At 38.1% G+C, this 24,418-nt stretch overlaps 1 protein-coding gene and 1 long non-coding RNA gene across 9 annotated transcripts in view; one reads left to right on the plus strand and one right to left on the minus strand.

Moving 5' to 3' along the window:
- Positions 1 to 253: 253 nt before the first annotated feature.
- Positions 254 to 13,351, minus strand: LOC113946794. Its single transcript, XR_003527553.1, has 4 exons — positions 11,074 to 13,351; positions 9,964 to 10,042; positions 3,658 to 3,751; positions 254 to 3,507 (listed from the first exon to the last, which is right to left on the minus strand). It is a non-coding gene; the product is annotated as an uncharacterized LOC113946794 (long non-coding RNA).
- Positions 13,352 to 15,385: 2,034 nt separating this feature from the next.
- Positions 15,386 to 24,418, plus strand: part of NSUN7 (NOP2/Sun RNA methyltransferase family member 7) — a 20,297-nt gene continuing 11,264 nt past the window's right edge. For 3 of the 8 annotated variants that reach the window (XR_003527552.1, XM_027642589.1, XM_027642595.1), the window contains exons 1-5: positions 17,755 to 18,996; positions 19,380 to 19,438; positions 20,822 to 20,952; positions 21,959 to 22,111; positions 23,356 to 23,539. Coding sequence is in view for 7 of the 8 variants with exons in the window: in XM_027642589.1 (XP_027498390.1) it covers positions 18,684 to 18,996; positions 19,380 to 19,438; positions 20,822 to 20,952; positions 21,959 to 22,111; positions 23,356 to 23,539 (840 nt within the window). In the remaining variant the exon portion in view is untranslated. Of the gene's footprint in view, positions 15,501 to 17,754; positions 18,997 to 19,379; positions 19,439 to 20,736; positions 20,953 to 21,958; positions 22,112 to 23,355; positions 23,540 to 24,418 lie in introns of those variants that run through there. The other 5 variants (XM_027642591.1, XM_027642590.1, XM_027642592.1 and 2 more) reach the window with 5 other exon arrangements.

The following is a 24,418-nucleotide window of genomic DNA, read 5'->3' on the forward strand; positions in this document are numbered from 1 at the left end:
AAGCAGTTCTCATTTATTAGATCTACCCAGTTTCTTATAAGCTTGGGGAACATAGCAACAGATATACATTTGATGCAATATTACTTCAGAAATTTGACACAGTTGACTGTGCCTAGCACAGAAAGATACAGGGATTATTTCCTCAACAATCTTATCCATCAATGACAACAATTTAAAATGATAGTCCATGAACTTATATTTTATTGCCTTTAATTTGTGAAATTGAGCTAAAATCAAGCCAAGCTGAGTTTATCTGACAGCTGATGATCTCTTATATTTTAAAATCAAACACCATACGATACTTATTTAGATCCACTTATATTTTTATTAGTCATGAAAAAATGCTTTCTGTTTACATCCACATCTATTTTATATAATTAGAATATCGGTGATGAAAAAATTTGTCCAAGCCCTAGACATATTTAGACAGCAAATTTAGGATCCTTATTCTTGATTAAAATCTAACAAATAACTATGTTACAGAGGTGGACTTTTTAAATCTATGCATTTCAAAGCTAAATCCATGGAGCAGGATCACTGTTCTTACTAGACCCTAAAACATCTTGTCTGTAATGTTTTAAGTGGAAGCCTGGAGCTATACTCAAATGAAGACACGACTTATCCCACCTTTCAGGCTGGAGATAAGGTGATAGGTAAAAAAATACAAGTGATGAAAATCACTTTCTTTGCAGTCTGAACAGGGTGGCAGATAAGTTTTGTTTCAGGAGAGAGTAAACAAAGGAAGAGCTCCCAGAAAAATGAGTGTAAGGAAGATAATGGTGCACATTCATCCCTGGGTCTCAACTGGACTTTGAAGTAGGACTGAGTCCCTGCATTTCCCTAGGCACATTAGCTCTGGCAGAGAAACTGGAAAAAAATCTAGTTGCCCTGACTTTAAAAAAGCGCAGATGTAAGGCAATCTTCAGAAGCAGAGCAAATCCTTCACAATAGTATCAAATGCAGATCCACTTTTTTTTCCTCTTTCATATTTTCAAATGCCAGCATTTCATGCACAGTCTGCACGTGTGCTCATGCAGTTATCAGGATGCAACTGCACCAGATTTACACCTCAAGATCTACCTGTTTCCAGCCCAGGATTCTTGCCTAAAAATTACCAGAAAAGTTAGGAAAAAAGATGCCAAATGCACTAGATCTTCAGTTTCCTACTTAAACACAAACATCTACTACAATTTCACAATATTTTATACTTATCAGGATCTTGGGCAGGCAGAGATGGGGAAGTTCCTAGAACCGCCCCCAGCATGGCATATGTGCAGCTGCAGCCTCCTTACATCATCTCCTCCTCCAGAACCGTGGTGATCCTGCCTGTTGAGGCAGAGGCAGCTCGTCTCCTATTTTCTTCCTTTTCAGTTCAAGACTCGCACAAGCTCTACAAGGACATCTCCCAGCCTGGCTGCTCTGTGGTTATCCCTTGTGACCATGTCCTGTTTCCACCCGATCAAGTAGCTCTAAACAAATAAACATGTCCACAGTGACACATGCTAAAAGTTCACCCTTTTGATTAAAGAAAAGAGAGGATCTGACATTATCACCTAGTCTGGCATGGAAAGCTTCCAGAACAAGCTCTGGCTTTGCCTCACCCATTCTTTGAAAAGGAGATTTGTCTGTCCCAACCTGAGTGCAACAACTCTGTGTGTGGCATATATTTATCCCCAGTGAAGTGGTTGCTAATGTATCCTTGACCATGTGATGAAGTAGGTAGATAAGACAAGCCTCACCTCTGCTACTTTTTTATCTGTATTTAGGAGCTTATCAGGCTGATATAACCAGTAGGCAGAAGAGCATAAGGAGAATACGACTGGTAAGTAACATATTCTGCAGAGTGTTGTCGACTTTCATGAGCATAGCTCTGGAGTTTTGAGGGAGCATTGAGCAAACCACCCAAAAAAGACTATTTCAGAGGCAGTGCTAGCTGTGAAGTCTGGACTCATACCTAAACCCAAACTCTGACAAGTAAAGATTTCGATGTTTTCTACCTGGCCTGAAGGCTGCTTCTGCTTCACAGTTTAAATGCATACCTAATGAAAGAAGTCATAGTGTGACAGCCTATGTCAGAATGCGAAGCTCTAAAAGAGCTGTACACAGAGCATTTATAAAGGGGATTAAGGCAAAAAGCACAGTGTAAGTATACAGTTATTGGGGTGTCAAATAACTTTATATTAATTCCTTGTGCATGAATGTCAAATGCTTTCAGGATCTGACCAGATATTTTCTGGTTTATTACAGTGTCCAGTTTGGTAAATGAAAGGTAATATGTCTTGGTCTAACAAATACCTAATGAGAGAGGGGAAAAAGATCATTGTGACACTGCACAGTTTGAGAAAGAGACATGAGGACCAAAGATAATGACCAAACCAGCCAGCAAAACCTAAACAGATGGAAGTTACTGGACAAACCAGGCATGAGTAAAGCCAAAATCATACAGAGCTTTGAACTTGCTTAACTTAGAGCAGGTAAGTTGTCTATTTGCTGCCATTGTTTCCTGCATCTACTTGCAATCCTAGTACTCCAAAAGTACAAAAGTGTTTGTGGGCACAAGTGTAGGAATGAAATCAAACCCACGTATGGAACGTTCACATGATCTGATCCTGACAGAGTACTATGGTAAGATAAATGAATAATAAGAAACAAACTTCCTTGAAGAAGAGCGATGCTATAGGCCAAGATACCACAGCATGATGAACACATGTTAGTAATGAAACAGACCAACACACTGGTAAGGTACAGGAAAAATTACATGCTGAACAGATAGCTAAACTTCCTTTTATCCATAGTTAAATAGCTATTATCATGCTTAGTCAATTAATTTAGGCTGCCATTTCAGTTTCCTTTGCTTAGTTGCACTATTCTGTTTGCTTAAAAATACTGCACTAAGTAATAAAAAGCTAAACAAATCTATACTTTTCCTTTCAACCACATTTATGTCTCTTTTACCTGGAATTGCACAGCTCAAACATGTACTCAGTTATTAATGACTGACAGCTGAAACTCAGAAGATTTACTATTGATGAGCACTCAATACCAGGGCCTGGAAAACACTGTCTAATTACTTGATAGACCTTTTACTCCTCTGCAAAACGAAGACTAAACTAAGATAGTAAATAAGTGTCTCATAAATGTCTTGTATTTGACCTGTTGTACATAGCTTAGACAAAGGGGAACTCTCCTGACAAATGATCCCAGGTCTTTTTCTTTAGACGTTGAGAGAAATTGGCTCCTCGTTCCTCCATCTCCCTCTGCTGGACGAACAGCAGAGTTGCAGGAAAAAAAAGGAATGAGTGGCTGTTTGCTCTCTGTGCTGTAAGCAATTGCCAAGATCGGTCATTTTCCCGAGTTGAATGAAACGTTTCATCGTTCAATAAAGAGAAAAGTCTGAAAACATCTGCAGCCATAATGCAGAACTAAAATAGTGCAGTTATATGCCAGCAGTCTTCATGGAAGAAAAGATGTTGCCTTCTGGCTTGCATGCTTGACTCTGAGACGATCCTATAGCAAGAAAAAATATGCCAAAATGCCCTGATAATTACAGTGATACACACATTAGTCAGTACCAGCCTAGACATTTAGTTTCATATCACTCGGATGACTAATTGAAAAAATAACTCAAAAGTCAGTATCCATATTACAGCTATTGACCTCACAATAATTGTTGCCATGATCTGTGGGACCCCACATGTTGACCCTTTTATCCAGTCAGCTCTTTGAATCTAGTTAAATTTCAGTTCATGACCTGTATATAAAAAAAAACAAGGTCTGAGAAGTTTGCCTTTCAATTAGCACTGTGATTTCTGCTCTCTTTCAGAAACAGCATAAACATGGGCTTTTTTTTTTTTAACATTTATTTTATCTTCATGGAAAGGTGGTGAAAGTGCTGAGCTGCCAGTCCTGAAGACTGACATGTACTATTTACCCAGAGGAAAAAAGCATCCAAAAACTAGCCTTTGCTTTGATATAACATCTTACAAAATATTCATCAAATTTTTCCTTTGGAAAACTGTGCATAAAGTTACTGATGCAGGAAATCTAAAATGCTGCTGAAAGTTCAGGTTTTCCTCTGTCTTATATGTCTTCTTGAGATGTTCAAACATGTAGAAACACTCTTCATGCCTGCTAATCTGAAGCCCTCACATAAGCACTCTTTCTACACTAGAGCTTGCAACACTTTCTTTCTCCATTGTGGTCATGCTAGAGAACATTTTTGTTTTTACCAGGACATTGGTGGTGCATGATGAGTTTCTCTGCAGTAGGTGGTATCTTTTGGCCTATTTTTGCCATCTTCTTCTTCACAGGTCTAAAAAGTCTAATTTAAGTTCTAATTAAAATGATTTCTTGACTGCTGTATAGCTGGGCATATTTTCATCTCACAGATGAAAAGCTACATAATGCTAACTATATAATATTTTCTTCTAGTTTTGTTGTATTTGTTAACTAGTCAACACTTGAATGTTTTGATGTACTGCTGAGACTTAAATAGAATCTTTAAAACTGTAAGGGGAGGGTGCATTTTCTAAATTTAATGTTAAAATGTTTCATACCCAGCAAGTTGAGGAATACTTAAATGAAAGTATGAGTCTTTCACCACACTATAATAAGACCAAGTTCTAAGTACACTTTTGTTAAAAGTGCCCAGTGAAATGGATGGTAGAAGTCCTAGACAAAATATTCACAGAAAAAATATCAGAGATTTACAATGCTACAGCTCCCAGCTGTCTGCTACCCTCTGAATGTGAGCCCCTCTCGGTTTTGCTGACGGAAGAAAATATATGGGCATTTTCTATAGTCCATGCAATACACTGCAGCTTAGCTTGAACCGCCTTATGCAACAGCTTAAGTTAAGCCATCAGACTTTGCACTGACGTGGCTGAGGAGTGCCATTCCACCAGTGATATCTAGCACAGAGGCAATAACAAATCCTAGGATAAGAAGTGTGGTAAGAAGGCATTAGCTCTAACTCATCTGCTAAATGAATGTATGTCTTAAGTCTAGCTTTACTCTGCGATGAAGAAACATCACATGTCCTTACAAACTACTGGTTACATAGAAAGGTGAGATAAATGGAGAATGGGCAAGGAAAACGAGGCTTTAGGCCACTTCCCATTTGTTCTGTGTGCTAGTACAGAAATACTGAACTTTGGCCAGAAGTCAGACAATGCTGTGCCAATGTAGTGCCAATGAGGTGGATGGGTAAGGACATCCCTGGTGCAACAATGGGTCCTCAGCCTAGCTTAGAACTTGAAAATACAGTGATGACCTGCAGTTTCGTACATCAATCCACACACGTCACATATATGAAAGCACCTTTATATTGTCGCACACGGGTTTCCATGCAATGATCCCCAGCGCCATTGTGCCCCATCTTTTCTTGCTATCCAGGCTTCCCTACAGGGCCAGAGTAAAGCAAAAAACACCCTGCAGCACTACTGGGATGCTCGAAGTGCCTGCGACATTGCCCGTGCTCTTGGTTGTTTGGAAACGAAGAGGGGCTGGTGTTCCAGCACAATCCCGGGTCAGAGTGCCGGGGCTGGGCCGGGAGGTGGCAATGCCGAGCCGGGCACAGGCGCCTCCGGCCCACGGGCGCTCCCGAGGGCAGGGGAGGGCATCTCTTACACAGGTTACAGCTCCCCGTCTGCGTCCCAGTTAATGGCAGCTCCAGCATGCACAAACGTATGGGGACTGATTTACTGTTTGCATTTTGGGATGCACTACGCTGCAGATAATCACTTTTCTCTCAGCAGTCTGAATGTAACAGTTAACAGAGAGCACTTGGCTTCACAGCATCTCCTTAATGCCTGAGGAGTTTTCTGAACCAGCTAATGATGCTGTTTCATTTGATTAAAGGCAGTATTTTTTTCATTTGAAGTGATGGCAATGGATAAGGAACCCAGCAAAAAAAAAGTAGATTGGCATGAGAGGCTCAGAAAAGCTCCGGTTAATTTAAGCTTAGCTAGAGAGAAGCTTAGTGATTTTTATCATATTTAAACATTATGTTCCAAACACAGAAAAGTTGGATCTGTAGTTTTCAGTGTGGGACTGAATCTGAACACTAACACCAGGAATCACATTAGGTCAGTTGCAGATGAGATTTGAGCTCTGGACTTCATGGTTTTGGCCCTAACTCTGTTTTAACCATGTGTTATGTCTCCAGTCATGATTTCTTAACAGTAAGCAAGATCTTACCAAAGCGTGTGCTTTTCTATTCTCAGAGATCAGAGATGTCACTCATTTCTTTGATCCAACAATTTCAAAGAGTAGAGAAATTTTCTAATTTGACTCCAGGGCTTGGATTCCAACAGGGAGAGATATAACCAGAACAAGGAGAGTTGGGATATGTAGCATTAATGTAATCAGATAACTAAGATGTCTGATGAAACACTGCCAAATTGACAATGTCTTCTATTGAATTTATATACATGCTTGGTATGGTAAATTCAGTGTAATGTTACAGACTTTTATTGTAATGTTTAATACAAAAAATATTCTGGCAAAGTTCAGTTTATGAGTATTGTTCCTCCTCTGGAATTTCTTTCCATGATAAGAAATAGAAGGTAGTATATTTCAATTTACAAAAGGATCAATTTTGGTATCAGGATGCAACTGTGGCCTGAGTTCTGCAAGGTAAACTGAAAGAGTTTGAACACTGCCAGGAAGTAGCAGAACCATAGGAAATTCAGCACCAGAATCAGATCAGGTTTTAACTATTATTAACTACGCTATTGGCTGCAGTGAAGTTATAACACAGCTCACTACTACAAATCTTTTAGATGAGGAGAGTAGCCCCTATCCCACAACACACATCATGGGAGCTTTCATATCAGGGGTTACTGCTGAGCTGTAAAAAGAGTATGAGATTTTTGCTCTAAATGGGTCATTGAACTTCATTCTGTGAACTTGAAATAGAGAGATTAAATCTGGAAGGCTTCTTATGAGTAAGAAGACGACAATGTTCAAAAGACAATGTTCAGGTTCATCATTGAAATATCACTAAAATTAGTGATATTTCTAGTGATTAGTGATATCACTGGAATCAGTGATATTATTTCTCATTCTCACTGGTATACCTCATGCCAATTAAGTGGCTAATTAAGTGACATGAATCTGCTGCATGAATATCTTCAGGCAAAAGTAAAATACTTTTCATTTGTTCTAGCAACCTTAATTAGTTTTTCTAACTGCCGGTCACCTGAATTGCCGTAAATTAAGAAAAGATGCAATTCCATGTAACAGAGACATTTTTAACTGAAACTGGGTGAGCTGTTTTTTGCCTGTCCAGGGCTTGCTATGATCAATAACACACTGTTGAATCCCAGTGGAGTTGATCTGAATGAACAAGACAGGTATTTAATAAATTAGAAAAGAAATATTAAATAATTGAGGACTCTTTCTGTAACTTAAATATAAACCTATTTGAGCTCTTGTTTCAGGAAAGAAAAAAGTTGCCTAGACTTGCATCTCTTTATTTTCCTCTCACTGATACTTTTACAGAACAAGGGAAACTCAGAAGCCCATATAAACTGCTGTCAGGAAAAACAAAATCTTCAAACTGCCAAATAATACACTGATATCAAACAATTAATGTTTCATTCACCTATGTAACAAGATGAAAACTCAGGTCCCTGCAGTGCTTCTATGATGATTGATAGTATCACTGAAGGTTTTAAGAAGTGAAAAAACTGAGCAGCAAGAACCTTCTATGTCATTTTGCATGTTAATGTTATGACATCCTTTGCTAGCATAGCAGAATGAGTGGTTCACAAAAAATTTAATATATGTAAAGCTTTGGAAAAAGGAGATTATGATAAATGGGAATATACTCTCAATCTTTTATTTTCTCATTCTTTTTTTAATATTTTCCTGCTAGTTCTCTGTTAGTATTTTGAATAGAACTGTTTTTTCTCCTACGAAAAGCAACTCATCTAATTCCAACAGTCTCTACAGAAACCTATAATGTTTGAGAATGATTACTAAGTTGTGAAATGCTAATGTACACAGTGTTCTTTGGCTTGGACCAAACTAGTATACAGATGTAGAATCAGTGAAATTTTAAGTGGAAGCTTGATGGCTGTTTTGATTTAGGACAGATAAGCACACTGCTATTTCTGTTCAGGAACGTTTGCTCAGAGAGCTAATATGATCACAGTAGTGCCCAGCATTCCATATCTCTAGCTATTGATGTTAAGAAATTTAACCACCCAGAAAGTGCAACCTTATCACCGACATCCACTGAGTAATGCACAAAAGCAAATAAGCCATGAAATCACGTGCAAGAAATACTCAGGCCAGTCCTCAATGAGAATAGTGAGAGTTGACTAAATCCTTTTATGCTAAAACCACAGGGAAGAAAATTGTCTTCTTCGCTCCATGATGGCCATCCCAATATTGAATTGATGCCTTTGTCCAGGATGGAAAAAACAAAAAACCTATCCACAGCCTGTAAAAAACTGTTTTTCTGAGCTTGTAGCTTGTATGTCTCTGTCTACTTTGACAGTATGATCACTTGCATGAGGTACATGCACTGTTCCTCACCTAAGAGGTTATTATTAGATGCATGAAATCAGTTGGAAGGCTGTTTTCTAAAGCCTGCCCCATTTTTTAAAGTACTTAAACACTGCAAGATACAGGCTAGTGAAGTGCCAGACTTTATAACAGGTCACTGCTGTTCTTCACTCCCTGAAAAAAACTGGGCTTACAGTGAGGAACACAAAGAGAGGAAAGGACAGTCTCCAAGCACTAGCAGTGTCCTATTACACAACAAAAAGACAAGCTTAAAAATCATCGAAGTATGCAGGTTACCTGTTCTACAGATGAAAGGTCTAAAAAAAGCCACTAATCTGAGATGCCTCTAATTTCAGGTTATGTCCTGAGCAATATTTAACTTCAGCAAAACACTGGAATACTAAATGCAGTTCAAAACTACTGTGTCTCCTCTTTATCCTCCTGGTTTTGATGAATACTCTTATGTTGCCTCTGCTTGTTGAGTGAATTAAACTCTTTTAATTTCTGGTTGGAAGGACAGTCTCATTTTTGCTTGTTCAAGAACATGAAAATGCAACTGTGACTTGCCAGGACTAAGAACGTGCCTTTTCATTATCTCTGTTTGCTAGGTATTGGCGAGAACACAATGGTCTTACTAAGAAACTTGTCAATTCATGTTATTAACAGACTATTTTGTCATTATTGTTGGAAAATTGTGACAAAGTATTCCAAAGGGGAAAATGGACAACTTCATGCAAACATGCTTATCAGGTGAGTTGCAAATGGTAAAATGAATAAATAGGAGCACAGTGTGTTTCTTGTTGCTGTGACTGCATAATAGATCAAGCAACCTCATCCCCAGCCGACGATTTGGCGATGCAAATGCACTGCCACAATAGCTGCGTTGAAATTGCACTACTTAAGAAACATTTTTCACAAATCTGCTTCACATAAAATATATTTGAGAGGGAACTCATTGATCTTGTGAATAGGGCTGAATTAAGTTAATTTTGAGTCTTAAAATGGTTGGCAGTATGCCAAGGTTAGACTCCCAGAGGAGAGACACGGGCAGCAGTGAATTTGGATTTGAGGTAGAACTAGCAGGCACAGATTTGTGATCTCTAACTAAAACTGTCATCATAGTAAGAGGGGTATCAGCAACAGAGTGGAGTGCCAGAGTGGGGGAGGCAACAGGCACAACCCTACAACACCTGTCCTCCCACAGAACTGGATACTTGCCATTTCCTTGTGAATGGAATGGAAATAATTTGGAACAATCGGTATAATGAACTAACTAAAACTGACACCGCAGGTGGATATTACCTTGGCAGAGGCATGGGGCAAAAAAGCCTGATCCTGTATCACTGAACTCAGTAGGAGTATTTAAATTTAGCTCAGTGGATGCAGGTGGTGAGAGGGAATTCTGATAGGGCCCCAGGAGCCTAATTCTGTCCTGGTGTCTATTGTTACCTGTGCAGGGGTGCTGGAGAAGGCTCTCATTTCTTCACATCTGTTCAAGTTCTCCTAGACATTCAGATTGTTTCTGAACCTAAGTTATAGGAGAAAGGAGGAAAACAGACAGCAAAAGTGTTGAGAAACACTTTACGCTTGTTCCACAAAATATGTACTAACAAGGCAGGTTATAATTCTATTTTGCAATTGTAGGGACATGAACAAATATTCTGAGGTTTGCTTCATTATGCATTTATAGCTTCAGGGCTCTCCATTCTGTATAAGTGTGCTTACCTATGTACAAGACGAAAATTAAAGGAGCTGTTTATGTCACTAAAACCTGAACATGTTGCCCCTGACAAGTAAAAGAACATTTTATATTACACCTTGCCAAACCACAAAGCTACTGCTTTTTGGTGTCAAATTATCTGACTGTGCTTTACTTCTCTGTAATGTATCTGCTTTATCTTCCTGGCAGACACCTTTGCAATTTTAGTAGTATTTGCATAAATAAACATTGTCTTGCACAAATGGTTTCTACGGAATGTATGCAGTACATTTGGGTTTTTTTATGAACTATAAGCTTTGGCAACTGAGGTGACTTATATGTTAAATCCTTACATATCACTGTAACTACATTACACAGGGAAATATTTGTACTGGTATTTACTCTCCTGTTCTTAACTTCAAAGAATAATATTATAAATATATCTCTATTTATTTTAAGATCATCTGAAATGTTTTGGGGGTTTTTTTGTATGGATATGTCAAACTCTAGATTTGCTAAAAAACCATTATTTTGATAATTCTCCATGTATATCAACAGGAATTTCTGCCTGTCTGTCTGTGAAAAGTATTTGTGAACAGAAAATCATTCTTGAATCTTAATGTTAGCAGCAATGATTACTATATTAGCTCGAGGTCATAACTATCATAATTAAGGAATTCAGCTTTACATATTCTTGGTAAATAAACAATAGAAATGTATTTACATAACCTATACACCAATGAAACTGAAAAGGAATGCTTTATTAAGACCCAGACTGCTGTGCTTTTACAAAAGACTTGTAAAACTAAGGTCATGACTGTCAAAAATGTTAACTAGTGATGCAATGATGGCCATTTTACCTTGCTTCTCTATGACTGAAAACTCCCCCTATTCTGCTCTGCTCCTTCTCTGATAGCCTCTGGCTAGAAATTTTGTCTCTGTTTCCTCTGTCTCTTACTCCTGTTACCCCTGAAGCAGCTCACATTCCTCTATTTCTTTTCCAAGCCCCTACCATCTTATAAACAGCAACTATTCTGGTGTCTGATCTTCAGATTTCTTCCTCAGCTTTCCTCCTCATCAGCTTTCCCTTGTCCTCCACACTTCAAATTGCTAAAATAATTCCTCACTTATCCCACTCTTTTCTACCAGGGCATTTGTTACTCTCAAGCCTGTTAGCTGTTCTCTGCTATTCTGAGTTACAGCCATGGTCCTCCCAGCTGTAAAACAAATAGTCAGAAGAGTGAATGTGGTAGATTTATAACATTCCATATCAAACCAAACTTGTTTTTTCCTTATTATAAAGCCTAATTCAAGACTTCTTGTAATTGTTATGAGATAAAACTAAATAAAAGCTCAGTTGTTGAGTACAGAACATATCTGGGCAACCTTTCCAATGAACTGTTCATCATTCTGAAGCCATTAAAAATTTTGGAACTTATTTGACCATTACCTGTAAAAATAAAATTAAAAAATCTAGAAAAACTAAATGTAAAAATTGTTTTTTTGAATGAACTCCTTACATTTCTTGGCTGGATTTTCAACTAGACTAGAAAAGCAAAGGAGGAAGTTTTGTTTATCAACTATATTTCCTTTGTCCTTTCCTTTCAGCTTACATTAGAGTACAGGAAGCTGTTTGTGTATGCCTGCACGGTATTTAACTTTGAAGTTATTATACTTCATTCAGATTCCTTTCTAACTATAATGAAAGACACTGTGCTATAGAACTTAAATCTTCCACTTCTGAGGTAGAAGAACTGACCATAAACAGGGTACCAATGAATATTTCAGAAATTTACACTAAACTTAACACTTCAACAAGAAGGAAAGATACTAAAAAAAAAAAGAATTTAAGGTAACATCTCATATGTCTTTCCCCACCACAGCTCTTTAAAGGTTTTAAGTTTAACATATGGTAATTATTAAATGGTTTGACATGAACAAAAGACGACTTTTTTTTTTGAGTCAAAAAAGGTATTACAATGACTATCAGTTTTGAACCACCAAATTTTTAAACATTTCTGCAACAAAATTATTATCAGTTTCACCTAAACCACAGTTACTCACAAAGTATTAAAAGGGACAAAACCGTTGAAGTCTTTGTTCACTTACCAACTCCAAGTTGCTATATAATAGATCTGTTTACATATTAATTTTGCAACCTGGGTTGTGTCAAATAAAACTGGCACCCTTCCTCATCTATTTAATCTGGTCTGAAAGAGGTATCAAAACAGAGCAACACCACACAGGATCAGGTTCCATGGCTACCAATAACAGCGTGGTGCTAAATACAGACATACCTTTTACACATGACATCCTGGTATATATAATATTAATGACTTCTTCTTGCTTTAGATAAATTATTTACTGGTCTTTCATTATGAAGAACTTCATAAGCCAGTAATCCCAAATTCCTGTGGATTCAATGAGTAATGAAAACTTCTACAATGTGAAAGACTTGGATGAATTGAAACTCATATGAAGTGATCTCCTAGGTATTACTATATCATGTCAGCACTTGACACTTCACTTGAAAAAATTCAAATATTTGGTGTTTCTTGATTTCTTCAAGAAATCAGAGTTTCAGAAATCAGCATGGACAATATCAGCATGTAAGGTGTTTGTGGGTACTACTGGCTTGGCAAATTTTGGTCTTTTTGCCTCTGCATAATTTATTATACTTGGATTGTAATTTCAGAAGATAAGGACTTTTCTCAGCAACAACCTAGACAGGGAAGGAAGCAATGAGATATGATAGTTTGCCAATTCATGAAAGGATTCATAGTAGTGAGAATGAGGGAAGCGGTATAAATGAGGGCAGAAAGACCTTATGAGACAGAGCGAGTGGTCAGTGAAACAACAGATAAAAATGAGATAAATTATGTACACAGGGAAAAAAGAGCCCTGGCTTTAAATATAGGCAGGTGGGCTCTGAGCAGAAAGTTGTCACTCAGGAGCAAGATCTCATTCCCATAAAAGTATCAACTCAATGCACTGTACCATCCTTAAGCTACCAAGTTCAGGCTTTACCATATCCAATCCTTGAGTCCTACTAGATATAGTTTAAACCACTAGCTTACATAGAAAAGCCTAATGGCTTTCTATTCTATTACTCACCTTCAGTGAAACAAATTAATTTACCAAATTTGACATGACTTAGCCTAACAAACACATTCAAGTATTACGACTGGTGCAGGAAAAAATTGAGATTCAATCTTTTATTCTTAATGTTCTACTCTAACTCTGTCAGCAGTTCATTCACGCTCCACTTTGGGGCTGAGGCTGCAGTTCAGTGCACTTCAGTGAGCCACTTCAGCTCCGACCGAATTAGCCATAATGAGATTGCTCAGCTTCCAGAGCATGCTATGCTCTACGAAGAAAGGGCCCAGATTAAACAGAATACTGCTTCTTTTTTACCTCCTCCATGATTCAAAAGAACACAGGCTAAAAAGTCTAAGGAGTTTTAAGGGGGCTTTCAGTGAGGGACAGTAGTTAAAAATGTCACAGACAAAAAGGAAATGAGATGGTGCTAAAAGATACTTCCTTCTTTCAAAAGACAAATAGCTTCAGGTACTGAAAATTCTTAGCAAAACTCTTAGCAAAATAAACTACTTCAAAGTGAAGGTGAAAAAGTAGTACACAGAAACGAAATTGACATTGGGCAGCAATTTCCAGTTGTCTTTTAAAAAAAAAGAGCTGCCTTATCTATTTGGACAAAACGAAATAAACAGCATAAAAAACTCCTTTCCATCTATACTGTAGCTAGCATTGTGCCCTATTGATGCATACAAGCGATTAATCATGTATTCCACCATTTCATCAGGAAAGAGTCAAGATTTGTTTGAACTGCTACACGCAAAGTTTACCCAGCCTATTTGGCTCACTTTGTTATTAACTGCTGCCATCACAATTGCAGCAGCCGTGCTGGAGCATGTAGCAGATTCAGACCAGAAAGGTGTCTTTGTACCATTAGCAAACTAAGCACTGTTTTTAACTCTCCAGATTTTCTAGTCCTGATGCACACAACTGCATAGAGTCACAGCTTGGTTTGCTTAGATATCTGATAATATTGATACCAGAAAGGGATCTGGCTAACACCCAAGTTTTTCACAGGAATAACAAGCATTGACTTGTGCACTTCAATGCAGTTTGTTCCCAAAAACTCTGCAATCTCACAATTTATAAAAGTACATATGTACTAAGGTTTATAATGAGCTTTACTAGGTGTGCAGCCAACCTAGACCAAAGCCTTGATCACCTAGCTTTTGTGCAGCTCTGCTACAGATTCCTCTGTGAGGTCCTAGGTAGGACTGTGTTGGAGAAATGACACACCAAAAGTCATTACAAATTTTAACTGAATCACAGAGTTTTTTGCTTTTTCAGGAGAATTTAAAGATTGTCCATGACAGCACTGATGTAACAGGAACAAAGTTTACAGGAAAAAAGCAGCTTTCTGACAAGGTTATGGCTGATTGATTATTGGCATAATTTCAATTACGGCCTTTTTTTTTTTTTAATAAAATTTTTGGAAACAACTTTAAAGCCTGCTCCAATTATGTTTCAAAACTCCCAAAAGTAGAGGTTGAGACAGCTAAAACATTACAAGACCATGGTGTAAGATAATACCATGCAGCTAATTTCAAGCGCAAGTGAAATCCCAGCACCTTATCTGGGGCTATTGCTGTGCTTGGGAGATTTCCAGTCCTGTAATTGGCGGGGTTTCGATGCAGTTACAAATATGAATGTCAGTAACATTTGTCTTTAAACGTGGTCATGGAGCTTGCAAGAACTAATGCCATTTGGGCCTTTTTTTAGTTTGTTTTTTGTTTGTTTGTTTGTTTGTTTTTTGGTTTGTTCTGTTGTTTTTTTTTTTTAAACCAAACCAAAGCTGCAAAGGGAGCGTGGGAGCACCTCTTGCTCCTGCGACATGGATTTTCGCAGAGGTCCGTTCAGGGAAACCTCGGGAAACACCTGTGTGTTACGCACTCCCCCTCTCCAGCCCCGGGCGAGCCGTTGCCAGGCTGCTTGTGCCTCCCGGTGGATCCTGAGGGAGCGAGGGGCTCGGCCTGCCCGCTGGGGATGGAGCACGGCCGCCAGGCCCCGCTCGGCGCCCGGCCGGGAGCGGGCGCCGCTGCCTCCGGCTCCGGCCCCGGCCCCGCCGCCCCCCGGCCCCGCGGCCTGAGCCCATGCCCGGCCCGGCACAGGGGGCTGGCGGGGGGCCTGGGCAGGGGGACCCCCCGCCGGAGCACAGCGCTGGCGGCGCCCCTTCCCCACCCCAGCGGCCCTGCAGGTGCGTCTGGGCCGCGGCTCGGCCGGGCGGGTGAGGCGAGCGGGGCGTGAGGGCCCCGCCGGCGGGGCGGCCCGAGGGTCGGGCTGCCCTACCGGGCGTGGGGCGAGCCCTGCCCGGCATGGGCGAGGAGGGGTGCCTGCAGCGCCCCGAAGGGGCCGCGGGCGGAGCGGCCTGGCCGGGTACGAGCCCCGAGGTCCCGGCCCAGGGAAGGCAATCTCAGAAAGTTTTGCCTGTTTATACAAAGAAGTAGCTCCCCCACCCCCCCATTTTTTTTCTTTTTCTTTTTTTTTTTTTTTAACTGCTGTATATCTGTCCTGTGAGTCGACTTGAGCTGTTTCTCCTAAGCAAAGCAGAGCTGGGGAATGGTCTCATGGCTGACTTCTTTTCCTGACTCACTAATCTCCCATCCCCTCCAGATTAGTTGACTGTAGCTGGGGACAGCAGAGGCTTTGTGTCAGACAGTTGCAGTTGATGTTAGGAAATTTAAGGGGTCATGTGTACCCATAGAGTTAGTAAGACAAAAACTACCGTGTATATATATGGCTGTCAAGGATTTACTGTTTGTTGGTGTGTGAGGAGCCATGTCCAGGGAGTGAGAAAAAGGTTAACTAAAACATCTTGTTCAAGAGCTTTCTCAGAGCATGAGCATAAAGTCTTTGTTCTCTCTCACCCATGTTCTCTTCAGGTGCTCTTCCAATGGATTTCCTGTGGGTTTAGTCTTAGATGTGTTGCATGCTTCAAACACAGAGCCTATCAGAGCAACTGAGAACTCCACTCAATCTTTGGGTGTAAAAAAGATAGGAAGAAATGTGAATGTCTCCAGGCCTCGTACCTCACACAGCCTGACTGTAAAGCAGTATAAGTCCAATTTAGTTCCCCAGTCTCACCCCTAGTTTGCACTCTGCTATTTGAAATCTGCAGTCTTATCTTTATTGCTATTGTTTGTATGTAACTCCCATAACTTGTGTTATGGGAGTTTGTCTGCATCTGTAATTACGGGTATTTTTGGAAGAGAGTTTTGTACATCCCTTTGCACAGATAAGGTAAGAAAGAAGCACCCCTTTTTCCTTGGGATGCTACTCGTAGTGCTTTTTGAACTGTTGTGCTTAACAGTGAGTAGTCCTGATCATTGTCATCAGTTTAGTGGATTATGACTTAGAAGCAGAAGTGGGGAGAAACTTTCTTGTCTATTTTCTGTTCTTTCACAACCAGTATGAGATAGGTGCTGTTTACCACAGGAACTCTAGGTGTCATGGAGAACAGCTGCCCAGTAGCTGTTGCCTAAATCTTAGTCACGGATGTCTTTAAGTTCCCTTCTTTTGCATACCCTATTATTACTCTAACTTGTAATTTTCATCAAGCTTAAGGAAAACAGTGTGGAAGTATGTTGGCAGGAACTTGGAAACTTTATTGCCACAACAAGTGTCTGCTTTGTACCTCTAGTTAGCCAGATCACAGAGAGTATGTACATATTTTTAACATGGAATCAGTGTGCTAAGACTGTATGGAGAGATTCTGAATTTGGCTCCAAATAAGGTTGATTTAGTGTGTGTATGACTCAGGAATATTATAAAGTTTTATGTTTTTCTGTCCTCACATTATATCTCCATCTGCTGTAGTGACCCCATAACACAACAGATTCATGTTTCATTTGAAAAATTTCTTAACTAAAAGTGAAAAAGAAATACTTCTGAACTTTGAAGACCATTCTGTTTTAGTAGTGTGATAGCTTCCTTGGGACCTTTAAAGGTTTTTTCCCCATCAGCTGCATAATAGATCCAACTCATTTCTTCCACAAAGGCAGGATCTTTTCTCTCTTCTCTGGGAAGCTCTTCTTCCTGTCTGAGCTTCATATTAATCACACTTGGTGTACTCTGCTTGGCACAGTGTTCAGTAATCCAGGCAGTGATTTACAGTGTTGCAGCTGTGCAGTGTATCTGCACAGGGTGGAACATTGTCATCTCATCTTTATTAGGGTGACATTTATCTTTTGGAAAAGTATATTCATCACATCATCCTAGTAGCGGTGTATCCTGAGGCTCGGCAAAATTGGCTGTGGCAAAGAAGTCACAAAGAGTAATTGGGAACTCTTCAAGTCTTCGAAGTCCTGACACCACAGACATAGTTCACTTGCTACATATTCTAAATAGGAATACTTATGTTCACCTGGAGAAGGGGTTCGAGTTCCAGGTCCCTGTTAGATGGTGTCCATGTTTCTGTGAAGTCGTGTACAAGTTTGCTGGTGAAATATTAATATTAATATTAATTCTGTCTTTAAATTTGTTCTGGCTTAACCCTCTTCTGAACACCTCCTAGTGTTATCAATAAAGCATGTTATAACAACCAGAACAAGTAGAGTAAATCCAATACTTTCGGTGTGTTTTATGTGGGACTTTAGCATATTTTTGCATTCAGCTAACACTGGGCCTTTTTCTTTTTCTTGAAACCCCATTCCATCTCTGGGGAAGGTAGTTTTTATTTTATTGTTTATATAGGATGCGTAGAGAATTTAAGAAATGCACATGGGATTATGGAGAGTTGGATAATACCTTCAGAAACTCTCAGAATGGATTTCCTGTGTTTAAAATTCTGCTGTTTAGGTATTGTGTTAAATATGTAACACTTAGGTGATCTCTCTTTTCCGCTTTTAAGAACAGATGTGCAGGTTAGTGGACAAACATTTGGAATTCACTGCAACTCTTTTCAAGATGGTTTTTCTTTGGAAGATATGATGTCTGCTTTGAAATTTCAGTGGTGTCTTTTTTCTTAAAGGAGAATTCCTAGTAAGAGATTCTATTCTGTCCACAATACTAATACTTCTTATTAGACACAGAGAATCAGATCTCCCTGTACAGTCTGTTTAGGATCATTTATTGCAAAGCACTGACTTCTTTGAAACAAATAACAGTCTTTGCACAGACATTGGTGAAAACAAATAAGGTAAGAAAACTCTTATAAATACTTCTCTGTATACTGTAAGATGATAGATGTATACAAGTATAGGTGATACATGTTTTTGCAGCATTAGTGCCTAAAAAAGAAAATAAGTTTTATTGAAAACCTGAAAATGAAGGGAAAAGTTTATTCTAGCAAAAGAAAATTTCATGATTCAGTACAAACTTTTTTTTTTTTGCAGAGGCAGCAGGACTGTGACTTGCACTTACACAGTCAGCAACTGGAAAAATGCCAGGTTCTAAAAGTAACTTGGTATCTTCCCATGAGGATGTTATAAATGATACGTCAGACTTGAGTGAAATTAAAATTTCAGACGAAAAAGGATCCGTTGCAAAAAGAACAGTGACTCTAATTGAGAAGGATGGCTATCCCGACTCCGTATACATGAATGCTGCTAAGATTTTTCAAGGCATTCGTACTGAAAAGAGTAAGGATAAAATGCTAGTGCGGTACGGCGATAACTCAGAATCTCCCGTGCCAGCTTTTAAAGATGAGCATTCCAGGCGTGTATCTTATGAACTGGCTTTCAGTGCTCTAAAATGTAAGTACAAAACTTTTCCAACAATTGCCAACAGAAATGATGCAGCTGGGAAAACACAGGAAAGCGACATGTTCAGTGTCTGCCTGACAGCAGAGACCTGAGGAATTCTTTGTTAAACTGCAGGTTATTACAAGACTACTCATATGCCTCAAATAGTTAAATATAGCTAAGTGTTATTAGTGTTTTGTGAAATCAAACAGTTAAACCCTATACGTTTTCATGTAAAGGAATTATATAGAGTTGCTATTCTTCGTGATTGAATTTGCCCTTAATTTTCATGATGTTTAAACTTGCAATTTAGTGATTTATCAGGTTTTCTTTTTCTTCCCTAGAATTTTGTAGGTTTCATAGCATAACTTGTCAACATTTTCTTTTTTTTGCAGATCAAGATCTTCTTGAAGAAATATTGTTAGATAGTGGTGTTTACCCATGCCAGTCAATAGTAAGTGAATGTTGTTGTGAGGAAATAAATTTTATATTTTCTACACTGATGTAACTAGAATCTTTTCTGAGGATTCTGCAACACTCTTCAAAGCAACCTTTGTTGTTTTGAACTATATGGCAGCCTCAGACTGAATTATTGCTGACCGTTTTAGATAGTTGTCCAAAGCATCTGTCTCCAAAGTACTGGGTATGTTGTTTGTGACATTCTGTTGCACCGTACAATCTTTTGAAGGAAATCAAAACCTTCAAAGAAAGAAGGTGGGGGAGAGAGCCATAATCTTTACTGCTCTGTAGTACTTGCTCAGTCAGATTGTCCATGTGCTTTCCTTTCCATCTGTGTCCCCTTGTGAGCAGGGAAAAAAAAATCATGTATCCTTCCTGTCCTTGGGAGTTAGAAAGCATGGAGAGAATCCCATCAGACAAAAAAAAAATGCATTGAACCCACATTTTATTTCCTGGGCAAACCATACTGTATACAAATATTGTACTGGCAAAAATTGGTCCAGGTTACTCTCTGAACATACTTTCCTGCTTTGACATGAAAAGAAATTCTAGACCTTACAGAGTAATTTGCTGTTCCTTCCAGTTTAGTCTTTGATGGCTATGCAAATTGCAAGATGAACTTGAACTGATGTTATTTGTGGAGATTGATGTGAGCAGGCAAATGATCCAACACATTTATCTTTTGCTTGTTTTTGTAAGGAAGTAAAACTTACATGCTAACATTCTGTGTTTGGTGGTATTTCCCTAATAACTTGAGTTTTCTAACTAATTTTGGTCATATTTGTGAGAAGTTGATCATTTTAGAAGGCATAATAACTGTAGGAATTTCATGGAAAGAGGTAGACAATAGTAACAGAAGTGCTGTTAATTATTGTCCTTAAGCAGTGATACTCCCTGGTGTAAAAATTTAGACATGGAAAGGAGATTTTACATAAATCCCAACAGCAGAACAGTTATTACAATTGAGCTTATGGGTTACTACATACGGAAGGATCCCACAAGAGATGAATTGAAAGACAAGAAGTTTTTGTTAGCTTTGCTATTCAATTCCTTAACAAGGAGAAAACAATTTCAATAGTTCAATGCTGATAACATTAGAAGTTTTTAAGATGTAGTGTTTTATCTGTGTTTGGAGAATGTTTTTAATTTTGATAAGTTAAATAACTTACAAAATGCGTATTTTGAGTTTTAAAAAACCACAATCTTCAGTGTTTTATTAGCTCTCCATAAGGAATTACTTTTGTATTCTTGCAAATAAGCATTTTACTGGAGTTTTTAATGCCTCCTACACAGGAGAATGCTGTTTGATATGGATCTTTTTGCAGAAGTAAGGCACACTTTGTGTCACTTTTGCTATCCAGATGCGTTTCTGTTGCAGCCGGATGAGTTAACCAGCTTGCTTGTTGTGATGCTTTACGACCTACAAGACCGAAAGTTTGAAGCACGAAAGATTTTTGATGAAGAGAAACCTATAGAAGAAGTTCAGGAAATAGGGCATTATTTATATAGGTATATGTGCAAAGAGCTTTTTTTGTTGATATATATTAGCAAAAATGCAGATTTGTATAACCAGTACCTTTTAATAATAGTTGTTAAGCATGTCTTTTATTTTCAAATCTTGTGGCCTTTTTAAATTTTAATGAGAGCCTCGTTTGAAGGAAAACTTTCATATTTATATAGTTAAGAAAAATACAGCTAACAAACCATCCTTATATTATGGATTATTTTACTAGCATCTTGTCTTATTTTGGCATTGTTGAACCTTTTTTCATACAATTTTAGGAGAGAAATTAAATATTTAGTAAATGTTCATAAATATGAGTGTAATAGAATCAAGAGGTCATGGAATGGAATAACATGCATCTATTTAGCACTACTTCTATTATGGAACTTTGTTAAATATTTATTATTTTTAAAAATTAGAACAAAAAAGAGGGTACATAAACATTTTTTATATTTATTATTTTGTTAGTCAGATGAGGAACTCTAAAGGCATTTATTAGACAAAATTGTGCTATTGCTGGATTTAGAGTAGCCCAAAAAGTTCATGAATATCTTAAGTGCAAGGTATTGCTGGAGGGTGGTAAGTAATATATCTCAAGTAGTTCACCAACAATTTTTATTTGCTGTGAATTATCATGTATCAAGAGCTTGTGGGGAGAAAAGACTGGGCATATTTTCTCTGACTCCTGGTTGCCATCATACTTCTGTTGGTGTTGTTTCTGTACAACAGGTCAGCTTTCATCAAATGCTCATTCTGCGCATGTATGTATTTACATTTTCAAACATTTGAATGAATCTCATGATTGTATTCCACAGGTGGAAGTTCCAAAATATATTGGGTTGGGGTTTTTTAATCTGTTTGAGAAAGTGAATGTATTTGAGAGTCACCTGTCATAGTTCCAGTCCCACCTGCATTTAAATAAAATAATCTTAGCTGTGGACTACTACCTTGTATCTACCATTGTCTGGGATAGGAAATGTTCTTATTAAACTTATGACTGTGTTTTTGTAGTTGTAGGACCAAAGTGGCAGCTGCACTGGCACGATGTCGCATTAAATATGATGCTCTTTCAATTGAACACTTTGTACCAGAAACCATATGGAAGCAGGAACAAAGGGTTTCTGCTTTACCTTTCTATGTTTGGATAAACACATTTAAAATCAGGTAAGGACTTTAAAGTATCATTTGGTATTGATGTTTTACATATGAAGTGATATAGGTTGCTCCATGCTTGTGTTAGAATTCTCAGGTTATATTTTTACCAGTAATTTAGAATTCTTACAGGAAATTCTGATTAGTCCAGTTCCATTGTGTTATGTTTGCTTGTAGTTTTTATGTATTGCAGTAATGGTATTCATACCCTGTAACAAGGTTGTGAAACAGTTTTTCTTACTATTTTGTTACTTGTGTGGGTCTTTAACCAAAAAAACAAGGAAATAAAGTTAAAAAAAATATGGATGAGTAAACTTGATGACAAAAGACAGAGGAAACATCTTTAAAAGTGGATGTATTAGTGTAAGCCATAATCTTGGCAAAGGGTGTTGAGACAGATACGATACTTAAACTGGTGTTTATTCTGTAAGGATGGTGTAAACTTTAAATAAAAACACTCTTTTAAAAATTCTTATATTCTGTAGACTACTTATGTAGTCTATACATCACTATAACTGGTGTTCCCAGTTCTGTACTAACTGATACATGAACCATACCAAGTCATCCTGTTATCTGTTTTGTTAGACAGGTAATCCATTTTATAATGTTTTCAAGAATTTTGTTTTTCTACTCTGGTCTTGGACCAGTGTTTGGTGGTTAGAAGATAATGTGTCTTACTCTGTTTGTGACTTTGCAACCCTTAAATAAGACTGGACTAAAAGCTGCTGCATTCATCCCACATTTAATGTACCATATAAGGCTATGGCACTGTTCAACAAACAAGTGTTGCTACATATACCTTTAAATCTTTATAATATTTGAATTGCTAACCTCAGCAGTTATGCCTTCATTACATTTACACAAGGATTCTTTCGGTTATCAGCCATTAAAATCATTGGTGAGTTGGGCTAAATTGAAAGCAATTGAAAGAACTAAAGCATTCCAGCAGTAAATTTACTACAGTGTCTCCTGAGCACATGGACATTTCTGTTTTGATGCTTTGAATCATTCTCTGGAGACACATACATCTTTCTTAATTTATTATATCAGACTTATTAACTTAATTGTTTCAAACCAGAACTTATATGCCTAAAATATGGTAAGTTCCCCTCCTACAGGCAGTATGGCATTCTATACCTAGGTATGTATGCATATGTATGCACACACTAATAGAAATAAAAATTCATATAATCAATGTCAACTATATTGCTTAAGTAACTCTTGCATATTTAATGGTCAGAGTTGTATGTTAACAGCCTTGAAGATGTTATCAGAGATTTGGAGACAAAGGGACTCACAAAGGTTGAATCTGTGTCAGACTTTGACCATTATACGTATGCCATGGACCAACATTGCCATGATGTATTGGTTTTCCCTTCCTCTCTTAAAGAAGAATTGCTTAATTTAGATCTTTTTGCAGATTGCAAACTCTTACTGCAGGTGAGTTGATGTCACCCTTGAGTCAGATGATCTGCAAACTAAAGTAATTGCTTTGCATTAGAATGTGGTTGTGTATTGTGTGACTATCCTATTAAATCAGTCAGGCAGCAATATAGTCTCCTAAGGTTTTGGTTATTTCACTTACTAAATTTAGCATGCAAATGTCAATGCTTATAATCGATAGGTACAATTAGGTTAGTAGAATGTTTTAAATTTAATCTTAAAACTCTTGACATTAAATATAAAAAGTGGTCAAAGAGGCAGTCTCACTTCTAAAAAATGTGAGGAAAGTTTTGATGTATCTCTATGTGCTTTCCCGCAGTTAGTAGATATTGGTGTGCTATTGTAGTATTTCTTCCTCTTCAACTGCATGTTTGGGATGGAATGATCACACTTCTTTGTATGTTGTACAGTGTGGTTCCTAGATCTCCATAAACCCCACTGGTCTTTTTCCTGACTTACTGTCATTAGACTCTCCAGGTAAGATTGGTTGGAAGTTCCTGTTGTAGAGCAGTGGTTTGGAGTAACACACAACCACGAATTATCTGAACTATCTGATGATTCTTGAGTGCCTGGCAGAAACATTTCAATGGGCATTTTCACTAGATGCTTAGCATTGTTGGGAAACTTTAACCTCAAAATTTATTGCCTGACTTAAGTAGTGATTCACTATTCAATATTCAATTTCAGTGTGCATATTTTTAATAGAAGATTTACAGAAAAGGACAATACATGAGAGCCCCATAGGTGATGGGAACAAATTCTGAGTATTACTACTTAAAAGTATTCAAAATGAGGAAAGAAAATTCTCAAACCCTCTGTCTCTTTGGTGGGGAAGGGTGGTGCTTGAATGCTGTGAGTACATAGACAATGATGGGA

Source organism: Corapipo altera, unplaced genomic scaffold, assembly GCF_003945725.1.
Source record: "Corapipo altera isolate COAL_440 unplaced genomic scaffold, ASM394572v1 22, whole genome shotgun sequence".
NCBI classification, from domain to species: domain Eukaryota; kingdom Metazoa; phylum Chordata; class Aves; order Passeriformes; family Pipridae; genus Corapipo; species Corapipo altera.